Here is a 16,180-nt window from a genome sequence, read left to right on the forward strand (position 1 = left end):
TTACGTCCTCAGAGAATAAAGCCCACTTCGGGAGGACGTAAAAAGACTATGGGCTGGTCGTTAAGGGGTTAAAAAGCTGCAGATGGAGCTGAAATCTTTAAGGGCTCGGGCAGAGACTGCTTCAAAGAGAAAGGACTGTGTTACAATATCAGAGGAAATGGGGAAGGTGAAAGAGGCCATTAAGCTTTATTCTACTAGAAAAGAATACATTTTACAGAATGCTGGTGGATTTAAAGAAAGACTGAGCAACCAAGAGAGATTGGACAGCATGAGGAACCTCTCTGGGAAGGAGTTAGCAGTAACCTCAGTGTCTGACAGTGAGGAGGATGAAGCAGGTGTAATGGCATCTCCAGGTGTGATGTCCTGCAGGGCATCTCAAGATCTAACACCTGTGGAGATTTCCCAGCCCATCCCCCCATAGCAGCTCAGCCCAACACTGAGCGTTTCTTCCTCCTCAGTTGAGGAGGAGGAAAGGGAGGGAGAAAGTGGTTATTTAATGGCAGAAATTAAAATAATAGAATTCCCTACTAATATGTCCAATCTTTCTTTTGGGGACGACCTACCTGAGGAGTGCAAAGAAACATCACGAAAAAGCAAGCAGAAGAAGAAGCAATTATAGGTCGTATGCACCCGTTTTGTACCTTTTCCTAGTCCCTCTGGTCAAACAGACTCGGCATCTCTGGTGGTGGGATAGAATCTTTCCCAGCGGCACCCAGAGGGAGGATGAGAAAGACCTACCCCTGCTTGGCCGACCCCGGTATCAGAAATGGTATTGGATGCTGAGCAGGGAGGGAAAGGTAAGACATCAGTTTTCAGTCAGGCACTTGCGGTGGGTGTCAAGACTCCCATGGACTGCAGGTGGCATGCAGTCTTTCAAAAGAGACCCCGCCCCCCGGAGCATGTGGGCATCGGCAACGGTGCCTGGGTCCGGATGGGATGCAGGCTGTCACCTGGTCAGAACAGGCGGATATCAGCGGCGGTGTCAGTCTGGGCAGGGGATTACAGCTGCTCCAGAGACACGGGACGACAGGGTGTCGGCGGCGGTGATGGCGTCTAGGAAGGGGGTGGGGCCTAGTGAAGTTGTAGCGGCAGCAGAGAAATTATGCTAGACTAGACTAGTATGCTAGCAAGTCTGCCTCTGCTGGTCTCCTGCCTCTGTCATCTTGTCTGCTATACTCCGCCAGGTTTTTCCATCTGCCTCAGTTCTGCATAGTATTGTTCATGTTGGTTATTTACATCTGCCTTTTCTGTTGGTATTCTACCCTTTCCATCCAGGTACGCCAGCGTCCCTTTTCGGTCCCTAGTGAGAGTAGGAACCACCACCCAGTTGCTCTCATGGGGTTGGCCAGGAGTGGAGGCAAGCAGGCAGGGACAGGGGTTGTGGGTGAGATCTAGGGAACCTGGGCTGGCGTACGGACATTTGCTGCAACATGTACGGTGTCCTGGAACACCTCTTCAGCCATTGTCCTCAGTTTGCACATGCTGACGTTGCTCCTGATCCAACTGTGGTACCCCGGCGCAGCGGGGCCTTGGCTGGAGAGGGGGTGGGCGGAAGTACAGGGGTAGGGGGTCTGATAATGGAAAAAGAAGGAAGAGTAAGTAAGACCAGACAGCAGATGTCCCAAAAGGAGGCAGGGGAAGGGGGAGAATCCAGCAGCATGACCCTGGTCCCTGTTTCCCAAGGGCCAGTACCCACCCCTGAGGACATAAAGGGCAGTGATTTGGAGGAAGAGGTCAGGAGACTGGCAAGAGAGGACAGCGAGAGGTCCAGTTCCCTATCAAGTTCCCATCCAGAAGACAGTGTGGATGAGGAGAGTAGGGAATGGCAAAAGGAAAAATGTAAGAAGGGTAAACAGAATAAATCTTCTTCCCCTCCAGGTCAGATGCTAAAGGAGGGCCAAATCGGCTCCCCTCTGGTCGTCTTAACAAACCGCTTTCAGACTCTGGAAGGAGGCAACCTTGAATCCTCCTCATTAGAGGAGGAGGAGGGGAGCCAAGAAATAGAGTAGTGCTGGTGGGGAACGTCGCTCCCCTCCCCCCTGGGGGGCCACAAGGTCCTCCAGGGGTTGGGGGAGACTTCGTGCAATGGGACAAAAGTGAGGGCCCCTCTCCGAATCTGGAGGGGGGTTTGCAAAAAGAAATAATTGTGCAAATATTATAAATATTGTAGAAATGGACATGTTGGAGTTTTTAAAAAGGGGTGGTATGGATTCTGGTGGGGAATCGGGTAATGTAAAGAAGAGAGCTGTCCAACTTGATCACCCTTGATGGCGGCACTCACCCCGTTGATGTTGGCAACCATTAATGTCGCTAGCATTAAGTCTGATATATCTCACTTTATGGTCTTTGATTTTCTTCAGCCGGAATGAAGCTGATATTTTGTTTTTGCAAGAGACTAGGCTAACAGACCTGGCCAGTATCCATAAAGCAAAGAGGGAGTGGATGCATGGGCCCTCCTATTGGTCTCTTGTGGCCGAGCCATATGGCAGGGTGGCTGTTCTTTTTAAAACCGCAGCAGTTGAATGCAGACGGGTGATGGGGTGAAAATGGGGAGGTGCTTGGTCTTGGATGTCCTTATGAGAGGTTAAGAACTTTAGCTCATAAATATTTATGGTCCTCAAAGCAATAATGAGAGGAAGGACCTCTTCATAAGAATCAAGCCCTTTCTCTTTACGAGCCGACTGGTGATCTTTGGTGGGTACTTCAATAATGTCTCGAGCCTCTGTGATAGGACAGGTGCCAGAGACAAGTTGGCTTACGACAGTGTCCCTTTGAATAAGAGAGTGAGTGAGGCTTGCCTGGTGGATGTCCACGTTCGGCACACCACAGGCGACACGAGGTTCACTTATTATCGAGGTACTTGTAAATCTAGGATAAATACGTTTTATTTAAAGGAGGAGATGGAATTCTCCGATCATTGTTTAATTATGTTTTCTCTAAATGTTTGGAAACCCCTCGGATGGGAAGAGGTTTATGGAAGTTGAATTCGGCACTCCTGGATGAGATGGAAATAAGACAGTCCTTTGAGGATTTTCTGCAGAGCCAGCTACTACTAATGGGTCTTTGTAACAGTAAGTCAGAGTGGTAGGAGATCTTCAAGAAAATAGTTGCAAAATATTTCTGTGACCTCTCAAACCTCAGAAGTTTGACCCAGTACCATTTATATCAAGCTCTGAGGAGAAAACTCGAGCAAATTGTCTCGACTGGGGGCAGCAGTGAAGAGGTCTCCAGGGTGAAAGCCTTGCTGAAGGAATGTCAGTATGATAGGCACAAATTTTTAGTTTTTGAAAGGGATTTCATGAAATTTCGCTCGCCCGACCCCTACAGAAACTGTAAGTTGTCAGTGAATAGTAGATTGGTAATGGGTCTGGTTGATAGTACAGGCTCTCTGAAGAGGTCCAGTTCAGGGATCCTGGAGGTCATCAGATCTTATTACTCACACCTTTTGGCAAGGAAGGATCTAGATAGGGTCAAAATGTTGGCATTCCTGGCTGATACCATCCCTGAGCAGGGGGTGGTGTCATCGCTTGACGTTTTGACAGAACCTATCAGGGCTCAAGAAAACGCCAAGTCCGGATGGCTTAACATCCGAGTTTTATAAGACCTTTAAGGAGCTGTTGGCTCCCCTGTTGACCGAGGTAGTTAATGAATGTCTATCCTCTGCCAGAGTCAATGAGGAGGTCAGCCCTGATTATTTTGTCAAAGGATAAAGATCCATCCGGGATAAAGAATTGGCGTCCCATAGCATTTGTCAATACGGACCGGAAGGTTTTGAAAAAGATCATTTTCAACAGGTTGGTGCATTTTGCACCCGAACTACTTTCAGGGGACCAGCACTGCTCTATTCCTGGCCGAAGCACTTTTAGTGCTGTACTAGATGTCTGGGAGGCTGTGGAACAGAGTGGGGCTGGTAATTGGAGAGAGTTCTTGTTGTCCTTGGATCAGGCCAAAGCCTTTGATAGGGTTGACCACGAGTCAAGGGGTTTATTGTTTGGCTTAAAGTTTTGTATGCAGTGGCTGAAAGTTTCCTGTTGGTGAACAGTTGGGGTGGGGTCTAATATCCACCAGGGTTGTCCTTTGAGCCCGTTTCTATATGTGTTTGCGACTGACCCCTTTTTAAGGCGGTTGAGTGGCAGACAATTGGTGGGGGTCGGGATGGGCCTGGTGGGGCCGGGATCTGCACTTAGGGCAGTGGCCTATGCTAACTATGTCACTGTCTTTGTCTCGTCCCAGGAGAAGGCAGGATGGGTGATGTCGGAGGTGGTTAGGTAGTCAGAGGCCTCCGGATCCTGAGTCAATTGGGACAAGTGTGATAGTCTCTGGCTGGGGGAAGGAGATCCTGATTTTAGTTTCCCGGACACTCTCCTGGAGCCTCAAGAAGTTGCAAAAGTTTTAGACATCCAATTTGGCCAGGGTGATTACCCAGGGAGATATTGGGATGGTAAACTGAGAGATGCCAGTCAGAAAGTTGACCAGTGGAAGGGATGGTCTTTGTCCCTGAGGGAAAGGGTTAGACTTATCAAGACTTTCCTGCTCCTGTTGTTAATCTATTTGGGCAGTGTAGGTATCTTGCCGGAGCCTCTCTGGTCTACAGTCTATTCTTCCAGCTGTTGTGGGGGAACCGACTGAACCTAGTTAAACAGGAGGTCACATACCGCACAAGGAGACTAGGGGGGTTATGTATGGTCAACCCCGTGGCATTCCTAGTGAATACCGTACTTAAAACCAATAACGCAAACTTCTGGAATATAGGAAGGGCTCCTATAAGGCATGGTTTTGGCCTTTCTTCCAGAAATGGGAGACAGGAGGGCATGTGAAAGATTTTCGTTCAGCCCATGGACATCTCCCGGCTTATTTTGCGCCGGTTCTGAAGGTCATCCGTCGCTGGGGCTGGGGGCTGAAGAGATAAGGACTCTATCAAGGAGGCTCCTAGACAATAGGGTTCTGGTCGCCGGCTTCCAAAATCCACTGGCCCTCAGGGACTGCCCAGGTCAGGACCTAGAGGTAGGGTTAGTTTTTGTTAAATTCAGGAAGGGTCCCATTGAAGTTTTGCGATTTGGCCTGGCGCTCCTTCCATGGTAAGTTGTATGTGAGGGATAACTTGAAGTACAGAAAGATGGAAGAGAGGGACTGTCCCCGGGAGGAATGTGGCTCTGTAGTGGAGACTATGGAGCAGTTCTTACTTCAGTGTCCTTTTAATACAGAGGTCTACAGAAGGGTAGGAGCTTCCATCGGTTAGCCTAGGTTGGCTGTTCTCTCCAATCCTGAGTGGGCCGATAGGTCATTTAGATATCTGGGTGGATGGGACATGTGCACATTATATCTAGTTAGTCTAATGGTTAGGTACTACACGCGGCACTCGCGGTGTTTAGTTTTGACGCGTCAAAAAATCCTACCTGTGAATGTGGTGTGTAGGGACATCCTCGGTGACCTGGTGAAGGTGCGTTCTTTGGAGTTCAACAGATTGGGTGCACTCAGGGCCTCTCGACTATGGAGGAGTCTTTCTTTTGGAGTGCCCTAGCCTGGGGTTTGCCTTTCCCGGTGATGGGCTAATTATTTTTTTTGCTGTTCACTTGATAGCTTTTTGTTTTATTAAATATAGGAAGAAAAGGGGGCTTGTAAGTGGTGAACTTGAGCTTCTTAAAGGTACCAGGTGTATGGTGTGTAGGGTATAAGGTATGGTATTAGTATAAATTAAGAAGATTTGATATTTAAAAAAAAGTTTATATTTCTGTGCATTATGTCTGTATGCGGGTTTTTGGGTTATGTTTTTGTTTTTAGGATTTATATTCTGTTATATTTGGCCCCATAGGGTGGAGAGCAGAAAAAAAATGTATATAGTGTATATAGTAAAGTGTATTATGGAGAGTATAATTATCACAAATGGTGTATATATTTACGGTGTATATATTCACTTTGTAAGAGAGATGGGTCGGCGCAGCGTCTGCCACAATTTCTGTAAAAAAAGAATCTTTGTGCAGCATCGGTCTTGGTGGAGTACGACCTCGTTAGTAATTGACCTTTTCTATTCTGTTTCCGGACTGATCGTAAATATCTGAAGAACACCTGGAGTCCGAACAAAAGGTCTGTACCTGGAAAAGATCTGGCTTACAAGAGAGATCAGGGATACAATGCAAGTCTGAAGTGGGCGCATACTGGAAGTCTGATGGATACAGTTTGAAGCAAACCTGTTTATGTTGTCTTGGACATTTCTGTTGTTTTCTTGGCTTAGTCCAAAAGGCTTGTTTTGTTATGTTTTTCATTTTTCTATTAAAATACAGTTACAGAGATCTCTCCCATCAACTATTTATACCCAGAACTGTAACAAGGGGGCGCTCTAATAACTATGTATAATATAACAGGAGTCAGTACAGAGATCTCCCCATCATCTATTTATACCCTGAACTGTAACAAGGGGCGCTCTAATAACTATGTATAGATATATCAGGGGTCAGTACAGAGATCTCTCCCATCATCTATTATACCCAGAACTGTAACAAGGGGGCGCTCTAATAACTATGTATAATATAACAGGAGTCAATACAGAGATCTCTCCCATCATCTATTTATACCCTGAACTGTAACAAGGGGGCGCCCTCTACATCTAGGGGAAAGAATGTTTCTATACCAACACAGAAAGGGATTCTTCCCTGTAAGAGCAGTGAGACTATGGAACCCTCTGCCTGAGGACGTGGTGATCGCAAATTCAATAGCAGAGTTCAAGAGGGGTTTGGACGTCTTTCTTGAGCGATACAATATTTTATGTTGTAATCATTAACCCTTTGCAATCCAATTTTGGATTCAGGGTTTCCTAGGGGGCTCTCTCTTTCTGCCATTATACAATGGCACCATCTGCTGGCTAGAGCCAGTACTGCGGTATGGGACATGCTGGAGAGGCCCCCCGACAACAGAGCTGCCAGTAATATACAGTAAGACTACCCTGCCGGACGTCTTCCGACATCAAAGCTGTAAAGCCTTCAATCAGAATGTCTTCAGACGTCCGACAGTGGATTGGAAAGGGTTAATAACTTCAGAAGGGTGGGTGATCCAGGGATTATTCGGATTGTCAGATTAGAGTTGAGAAGGAATTTTTTTTTCTCTTAAATGGCGAAAACTGGCCTCTACCTCATTGTTTTTTATTTTTCTTCCTCTAGATCAACATTGGGAGGCAATAGGCTGAAGTGGATGGACATATGTCTTTTTTTTCAGCCTAACATACTATGTAACTTTGTTAGGATGGTTATGCAGTCGTTGTGACCAAAGGCGGCCAACACTGGACTGAAAAATGTGAATATGATCCAATAGGATCACCTTCTATGTGCGTCCTAATACTTCTATCAACATGGTGTATAACATAGTGTAGGCCTTAGTGACCGTATTGTGTTTTAGTATTGTAAGAGCAGTTTTTGAGGCCAATGATAACGGATTTTGCATTATTGTTGGCCAACTTATTGATGTTTAATGTGTCGGTGAATGATCACTGCATTAGGAACAGCCGGCGTATGACCTCTTGTGATCCGTGATGCGGGACCACGGGATGGTTGTGTCATGATCTACTCTCATGTAATGTGCTGACCTCTCCTCTGCACAGCAGAAGGTAACATTTAACAGTCATGGGTAAATGTGGTGACTTGAGTGACTTTGATCGCGGGCAGATTGTTGGTAGTCGGAGGTGTGGTGCCAGTATTTCGAAACAGTAACACTTGTTGGCTGTTGCCGTACCATGATATCAAGAGTGCACCAAGACTGGTTGAACCACCGACAGTCATCTAGCAGAAGAACACACAGTGACAGGCCATGTGTGGCTGATCATAGATGCGAGCATCGGGTGGCATGTCTGGTATTTCATCAACGACACGCCACGGTAGATCAGCTGATGGAGCGGTACAACAGCAGGGAGGTTAGATAAATTTTTATAATGACCATGAGGCATACCTTGTGTAAACTGGGGTTAAATAGCTGAACACCGACAAGGATGTCCCTCATGACCCTGTGTCATTGTCAACAACCCCTCGCATGGGTCCAGGAAAGACGTCAATGGACCTTGAACACAGGGCAGAAGGGTATCTGGAGTGATGAGTCTTGTTTCCAGCTGAACCATATTGGTGGGCAGGTCCTCATCTGGTGTAAACAACATGAAGCCATATCCCATGGGCTCACTGTTGGGGTTTAACAGGCCGGTGGTGGCCGTGTCATGATCTGGGGAGCAGTTTCCCGGCATGGATTCGGACTGTTGGTTGTCATACCACAATCCATGAATGGTGAAAGCTACAGGGACGCTACAGGAAGTCTTCCCCGACCACAGTACCAACTTTCAACAGGACAACGCTCTGTGTCATCGAGCTCGGATCACTAGAGAGTGATTGGAGGAACAGGATAATGAATTCTCCACATTGCCTTGGCCCCCAAAGTTACCGGACTGTAACCCCATTGAACATGTTTGGGATCTGCTGGAAAGGGTTGTGAGATCTGCTCCCACTTATCGGCAAAATGTCACCAGCTGACGGGGCAAGTAGAGTACGGAGGATGTTCACTCTGTGGAAACTGTCCCCCGACGTCTGAAACTGTGATCTCCAAAAGGTGGATCAACCTGTTATGGAGTTGGTGGCCCCAATACAGTGATCGTTCAGTGTGGTGCCGTTTATTTACTATTATGTGCAAAATATTCAAATTCGAAGAAGCTTTATTGGCAGGGTGAAATAAACATTAGTATTGACAAAGCAGGTGTAAATAGCGATTGAAGGAAAGGGGCGAGGGATTGGGGCTGGGTTACACCGTCACGCTACCTCAATGCACCTCTCAGTAACCCCCTTCCTCATAGTAAAAGTGACTTTTTTGTAGTCGCACAAAGTAATAGAGACCCCTCTGTGGCCCCACTTAGTTACTACCCGTGTTTCCCCGAAAATAAGACAGTGTCTTATATTAATTTTTGTTCAAAAAGGTTTAACTTTTTTACATGTATAGCTGCCTGGACACTATTTAAACCGACTTTTTTAATTAACTGTTAGCAGGGCTTAATTTTGGAGTAGGGCTTATATTTCAAGCATCCTCAAAAAGCCTGAAAAATCATTTTGCATCCTCAAAAATTCTGAAAAATCATGCTATGTCTTATTTTCAGGGAATGTCTTATTTTCAGGGAAACAGGGTATTACTTATGCGGATACTTTGGGGTATTTGGCGGTATTACTTTTCAGGGGTACAAAGTGGAGTTATTGCTGTGAGGGGCATGAAAGTGCACACAAAAACAAAATGTTGAAGAAACTTAGAGCTGTGTTATGCTGCCGTCCCTATTCCTGGAAATGTATGGAAAATGAATGGGGTCTCATCATTCTCCTTGCCAACAGGGCGTGCTTCTACACAGTCTGAAGCGAGCAGCACTGATTGGACAGGGGGTGTAGGGATATGTCCATTATACAAGGAAAATAGTAACACTCAGATGTCGATTTATTTATATATTTCCAGGAGGAATAATAGAGGAATGGCACAAAAGCAGAGTTCAAAGAGAAGAAGCTCCTGAATTGTTTATGTCATGGAGGATACAAACATTTACGAAAAGACGATGTCAGGAGACGTGACGGATCTTCTTTAATTTACCTGACCTCCCATAATGCACTGGGAAAACTAAACAATGGCAAAGTATTCAGGATAACAGGAGTTGCAGAGATGGCAGATACGCTGTGAATACGCTGAGTTGTGTCCAGCCTCTTACATTACACCGGTGGCTATATGTTAGATTGGTCTTCTACAAAAAAGCTCATGCGTTCGTTAATGGCGCCTTCATGATACAGATTTAATATTAACGTTTTTTTCGGGTCCTGCACGCTCCACGCAAGACAACATTTCTGCGCTGCTGATGACTCGAAGCGTAAAGCTTTTTGCCCAGAAGAGAAATCTATGATATAGAAGATGAATTCACTGGTCTTCGTTGGTATCTCTGACGGCAGCCCGCCCTCCTGTCCGGAGAAGAAAAAAAGTTCATTAGTGAAACAGTCGCGATTTGAGTTCACCAACACTGCTCCAGACGTGTGGAGTTCTGTAACGTTTTTGCTTAACCCTTTCATGATCCACAAGTTCTCAAATTTTCCTTTTTGTTTTTAATCCCCAATTATCAAGATCCCAACTTTTTTATTTTTCCATCGGCAGGGCCGTATGAAGGCTTGTTTGTTGTGGGACGAGTCGCGTTTTGTAAAAGTGCTGTCTAGTGCGCCATTTAGTGTATTGAAAAACATTAAAAAATGGATAGGTTTGGTGAAATAGAAAAAAAACCTATTCCTCCATAATAGCGCCATCATCCTCTGGGCATTCACAGTGCAGCAAAAATGACGTTAACTTTATCCTGCAGGTTTGTACAAATGCGGGGATACCAAGTATCTATAGAGGCTCCTGAATCCTCCCAGCAGATACAACACAATCTCTTACTGTTGCCCTGATCCATTCCCGTTCTAACTACTGTAACTCCCTCTGATCGGTCTTCTCCTCACTGAACCCGTAGTTATTATTCGCACCATTTTGGGGCACATACAATTTTTTGATCACTTTTTTTTTTCAATTTTTATTTTAAAAACTCTGCGATTCGCGATTTATGTATTTTCTCTTAAGCCGTTTACTATGCAGAATAAATGATACATTTTAATAGGTCAGAGTTTTACAGTCGGGGCGATTCCAATGATGTTTTTTATTTATGAGAAATGAGAAAAGAGAAAAGAGGGCTTTTTATTGTTTAATATATTTCTTTTTTAATTAACGTTTTACTAGGGTAAACTTATTTCACTGGGGGGGGGGGGGTCTGGGATTAACCCATTCCCCCCCCCCCAGGTCAGCCCGTAGTTAATAAAATCTGTGAATCCTGGCCTTCTTTATCCAGTCGTTTTATTGTAGGTATCAAACAAAGTACGTAAACATACATAAAATATAGGGTCATGCAAAGCAACGCGTTTCGGGTTTATTCAGAACCCCTTTTAAGCCTGTTTATAACACAAGAAGCACTTATTTATATATAAATGCTGATGGCGTCTGTATGCGGGGTCGTGGCGCATGTATCTGACGACAGCATCAATTCAATTCCCCGCTGAAGCGTCAGGAGTGAACGTGGAATGGCAACGAGTTCTATTTGCGGTTCAGTTGGCGTTAGCGAGGTGATGTCACATAGCGTGTGTCATGACTAGAGATGAGTGAGTATACACGCTAAGGCACATTACTCGAGCAAATAGTGCCTTAGCCGAGTATCCCACCGCTCGTCTCTAAAGATTCGGGGGCTGGCGGGGAAGAGCGGGGAGGAACGGAGTGGAGATCTCTCTCTCCCCCCCGCCGCAACTCACCTGTCACCCACACCGGCCCCCGAATCTTTAGAGATGAGCGAGTAGTGCCTTAGCCGAGTATCTCCCCGCTCATCTCTAAAGATTCAGGGGCCGGCGCAGGTGACAGGTTAGTTGCGACGGGGAGCGTGAGGAAGAGAGGGAGAGAGAGATCTCCCCTCCGTTCCTCCTCGCTCTCCCCCGCCGTTCCCCGCCCCTCAAATCTTTAGAGACGAGCGGGGAGATACTCGGCTAAGGCACTACTCGCTCGAGTAATGTGCCTTAGCGAGTATACTCGCTCATCTCTAGTCATGACGTCTAACATATCAGCGCAGCAGTGCGCTTCAATATGCATTCCAAAGGACGCCATATTGATCACTATAGTATATTAAGGTTATACACGAGCCAGCAAAACATAGATTGAAATTACAAGGTCTTCATTTTGAAAATAACATAACACACTTCTATAAATCAAATGAACAGAGTACAAAATCACTGAATGAAATAAAATAGCCATTTATACAAAATGTCATGTCGGTAAAAGGAGTTCATATGTATTCAAAAATAAAAAACAAAAGTAGAAAATATTAATTTATCACCTGTAGATACCATTTTCTATATTGTTAAGAACTAAAGATGAGCGAACGTGTCCGTTACGGACACATCCGCACCCGGACACCGGCTTTGCCGAACACTGCAGTGTTCGCGCGTAAAGGTCCGGGTGCCGCCGGGGGGCGGGGAGATGCGCGGCGGCGCGGGCGGCAGTAGCGGGGAACAGGGGGGAGCCCTCTCTCTCTCCCTCTCCCCCCCACTCCCCGCCGCACCCCCCCCCGCGCTGCCACGGCGGCCCCCGAACTTTTTCGCCCGAACACTGAAGTGTTCGCAAAGTTCGGTGTTCGGGCGAAAAAGGGGCGGGGCCGAACGTGTTCGCTCATCTCTATTAAGAACATTTTTTATGAAATCTATATTTTAATATATTCAATAAGTTTAATAGAAAATAGAAGCAACAATGGGTTCCGCAGTCATAAAGTGATTTAGCAGTTCTATATCTGCAAGTTGATTATTTATAAAAAGCAGTTCGGAAAATAGTAATTAGTTTAGTTAAAACCTTTTTACTGGGAGATGTGATAAAAAACACTTAAACATTTTCCAAGACTCCATTCAGGCCTTTTGGTTGTAGAGTATCCAGCAACTAGATCCAGTACATCCCCTCCTATATAAAATATTCAATTGACCCTCGGGCACTTATCGGGATTACCCACAATAGGGAGGCATCTTTATTATGATAGTCTGCGGAATGCCTAGGAACGCCATGTTTCTTAAATCTGGATATTCCTCCGATGCTTGGTAACCCTAGTTCGCAAGGTACTTCTAATGCGTCCTATATATTGTAGTCACATGCTATAATACTCATCATAGTCACATGAAGAATATCCTCTCCAAACACGGAGAAATCCCTTCCTAACAGAACATCTCCAAACCAGACCACCCAATATACCGAAAAAATAAAACCACAGAGGCGTCACTGTTACTATGGGTAGGGGGTGGGGAAGGGGGGGGGTTACTGAGAGGTGCATTGAGGTAGCAGCAATTTGGGGAGAGTTTGCAGAAAGGAGTCGTGACTAGAAGAAGTTGTCATGGTGGTCGGTGCCCAGAGAGGAGAAAAACAAACATGGATGTCACCAATCAGAGAAGACGTCACCTATACTAAAGGTATTTTAAAAGACTTACTACCGAGATGGATTACCCTGGATATCTCCCTTTCCTGCTCTCCCTAACATGATACACCTAATGGGATTATACACCTGGGAGGATCTTTAAAGGTGTGGAGCTTTGTCATATGACAGGCTCCATGCCAGGTGAATCCACCACTCTTGGCTTATCTCCATATATACTATTGATTTATATACTCCACCCTGGAGAGCGGTCACAATAGTATTTTCTATTTTCATAGGGAACTCGCCCTTGTAATAGTTTGGTCGCTCTTGCAGTGTACTTCAATACTTTAGCCTGCTTCTGCTGTGTTTAGAACTATCTCCATTGTAGCCCCACTTTTATCTCTGGACACACGGCCGAGTCCAAGACGAGCCTCCAGCGGCTTTCAGAACAGAAGTTTACTTCAAAATGTTTCAGACTCCAAACACCCCCCACCCCCAGTAATAACCACATTTTAAAACTTAAACCCCATGAAGAAATCATCTAGGAGGTGTGGCCAGTAGCTTCCCCCCACCTTTTTTCAAGGAATTTAAGAAAAGCAAAAATGAAGTTCAATAAACATGAAGATTCAAAGCGTTTCCACAGCAGAAAAGTTGCAAAAAATTCAACTTTCCTCTATTTGCGGATTTTGGTCCATATATTATGTTACTCATTGATCTCTATGGAGAAAATCTGTAGCAGATATAAGCAATATCCGCAACATAATTAGACATGTTGCAGATTTGTAAACTGATGCGTTTTTCTAATTTTATTGCATTTCCGCAGCAGAAACAATCCGCAACGTCTGAAGGAGATTTGTAAAATCTTATTCACTTTCCTTGACTGCGTGCGGACAGCCTAAGAGAAGAGACAAAAACTGCATGAGTCTTGTGCAATGCAAAGCAACTGGCATTGACAGCCGTTGACCACATGGCCAAAGACCAATCAGTTGGTCCCTAACCAAGTGGAGAAGGATAGGGCTGTTATAATAATCTAGTAGGCCCAGAGCAGGAGTATTAAAGCAGGCCCCGGCCCACCGTAGTCTCACACTTTTCATGCTGTCTATTCACTTCCTCCATATCGTCATCCTACCCTTCCATGCTGCCACCCCGCTTCTGCATCCCCCAAAATTTTTAAAGCTATGAAAAGAATAAAAATATATACTAACCTAATCTTGCAAGCTGTGCTCCTCCTTCCAGCTTCACCATGGTCTCTGCTCACTTCCAGGTCCGGTGGTTCCAGGTCCGTCAAAGCATATGAATGCTACAGTCAATTACTTGCCTCAATATCACTGAGAGCAGTGATTGGCTGCTGTGACCGTTGGACTGGGAAGTGAGCAGGGACAGCGGTACCAGAGCAGCGGGTACTCAAGAGGTGAGTATTGTATTATTTTTGGAGCTCCACAAAACTTTTTAACAGTGTCCACATGTGATGCCCCTACCAGGGTGCCCGGTGGTGGGGATGCACCACTTGCTCTATGGGTAAAGCAGCCCTAGAGGGGGAGTGATGTCTGACAAGGCAGTGGGGTAAGCGGTGAGCTGTGCATGATATACATATTATATCATACTCCTCAGAGAAGCGCCAGAGGAGAGTTGAGTATTATACGGACTCAGATCTTACCTTAAGACTAACTGAATTACTTGCTGCGGACAGGAGGTAGTTCTTATTGTCCACTCTGCAGCTAAAGACCACCGGTAACCCATTCCCAGAATCGTATTCTCTATATATGTTCATATAAAACATCGCTCGTTCCCCTATAGAAAAAAATGCAGACATTTCTTATTAGACGATGAAATTGTGTCTCTACTTTTTAGCCTTTTAAACCAACAAAGAAGAAAACTACAAGCCTACACTACAATGAAAAGCAATGGCATTTCTCAAGGTCTACAAGATCTCTGCTTGCAGTCATTCAGCTGAAGCCTTAAAGGGATTGTGCTGAAGTTGAAAGTCATCCCCTATCCACAGGATATCCACAGGATAGGGCATAATTTGGTGATCGGAAGAGGTCTTACCCATTCCCCCTCTTCTCATCACTGTGGATGTGATGTCACATTAAATAGCGCGCTGGCTGAGCATGTGCAATTGGCACTCCCATTCATTTCAATGGGGCTGACAGAAATATCCAACTTACTTGCCACTCGGCTACCTCCGGCAGTCACATTGAAAATTAATGTAGCTGCTGTGTGCTTGTGTAGTGGCCCAGCGGGTCCTACAGAACGTTCACATACACACTTGTCCTGTCACACCTGTCTACGTGCCATCCATGGGCATAGAAGGTGCCGTCGGTAGGAGAGAAACGGTTTCTCCCCTTCTCTCCTTAACCTGATGTCAGCTGCAACCCTATTGGCTGAAAGTCAGGTTGAATTTCACTGGTGCAGAGTTCCACGGGCGGGAAACAAACACACTATTTATTTCATCGCCGCCCTGTGTATTAGAGTCCATATTGGAGTGTTGGCGTCACGTGACAAGGAATAGGCCTTCCTGCCACCTAGAATACGGTACATTCCACGGGCCATTGCACTTGTTTGACCAGTGCTCATGTACAGCCTTCTCAATGGAAAATTAAATATGATCTTGTCCTGGAATGTGGTGTCATGCAAAAAGTTTATATTGTGCCAAAAGTAGTAAAACAGAATAAAACTTCTATAAGGGTGCATTCACACGAGCGTGTGCGTACATAGGCAATACATTATACAGACCCGAAATTGTTTTCTATAAAAACTAGAACTCATCCCGCAAAACCTAAGATGCAATACAACTACACTGACAAAAAAATGAACACAAAAAGGGAAAATGGCTTACTGAATCTTAAGGCTAAAATAAATTATGTTGTTGTGCCCCAGAGTTAATGGGGCCCCTCCATAAGTGTGAATGTGTTTGTCTCGTGCCTTTGTATTTTCAGTGTCTTCTATGTGTATGCATTTGATGTGTATTGCACCTCTGCAGCACTGAATGGGTTAATGTCTGGGTTATGTCTGAGAAATCATGTTGTATGTCATGTGATCGTGCTATAATATATATATATATATATATATATATATGTGTGTGTGTGTGTGTGTGTGTGTGTTTGCAAGAAGTTCTGCAAGTCAGTCAGGCAACAATTCAGTCTTGCCAGGATCCAAGTCAGTCTAAGTTGGAGTCTTGGGAAGGGAGAACCTTTCAGTGAGTAAGAGAAACTTTGCCTCGTGTCA

The 16,180-nt window shown here is 45.3% G+C and overlaps 1 protein-coding gene across 2 annotated transcripts in view; it reads right to left on the reverse strand.

Annotated features, from left to right (window-relative positions):
- Nucleotides 1–8,665: 8,665 nt before the first annotated feature.
- LOC136631809 (uncharacterized) overlaps nt 8,666–16,180 on the reverse strand; it is a 42,363-nt gene continuing 34,848 nt past the window's right edge. For both annotated transcript variants that reach the window (XM_066606193.1, XM_066606192.1), the window contains 2 exons: nt 14,610–14,743; nt 8,666–9,953 (listed from right to left, as the gene is read on the reverse strand). In XM_066606193.1, the coding sequence (XP_066462290.1) occupies nt 9,723–9,953; nt 14,610–14,743 (365 nt within the window). In that variant the 3' untranslated portion in view covers nt 8,666–9,722. The remainder of the gene's footprint in view (nt 9,954–14,609; nt 14,744–16,180) is intronic.

This window comes from Eleutherodactylus coqui, chromosome 6, assembly GCF_035609145.1.
Source record: "Eleutherodactylus coqui strain aEleCoq1 chromosome 6, aEleCoq1.hap1, whole genome shotgun sequence".
NCBI lineage: Eukaryota > Metazoa > Chordata > Amphibia > Anura > Eleutherodactylidae > Eleutherodactylus > Eleutherodactylus coqui.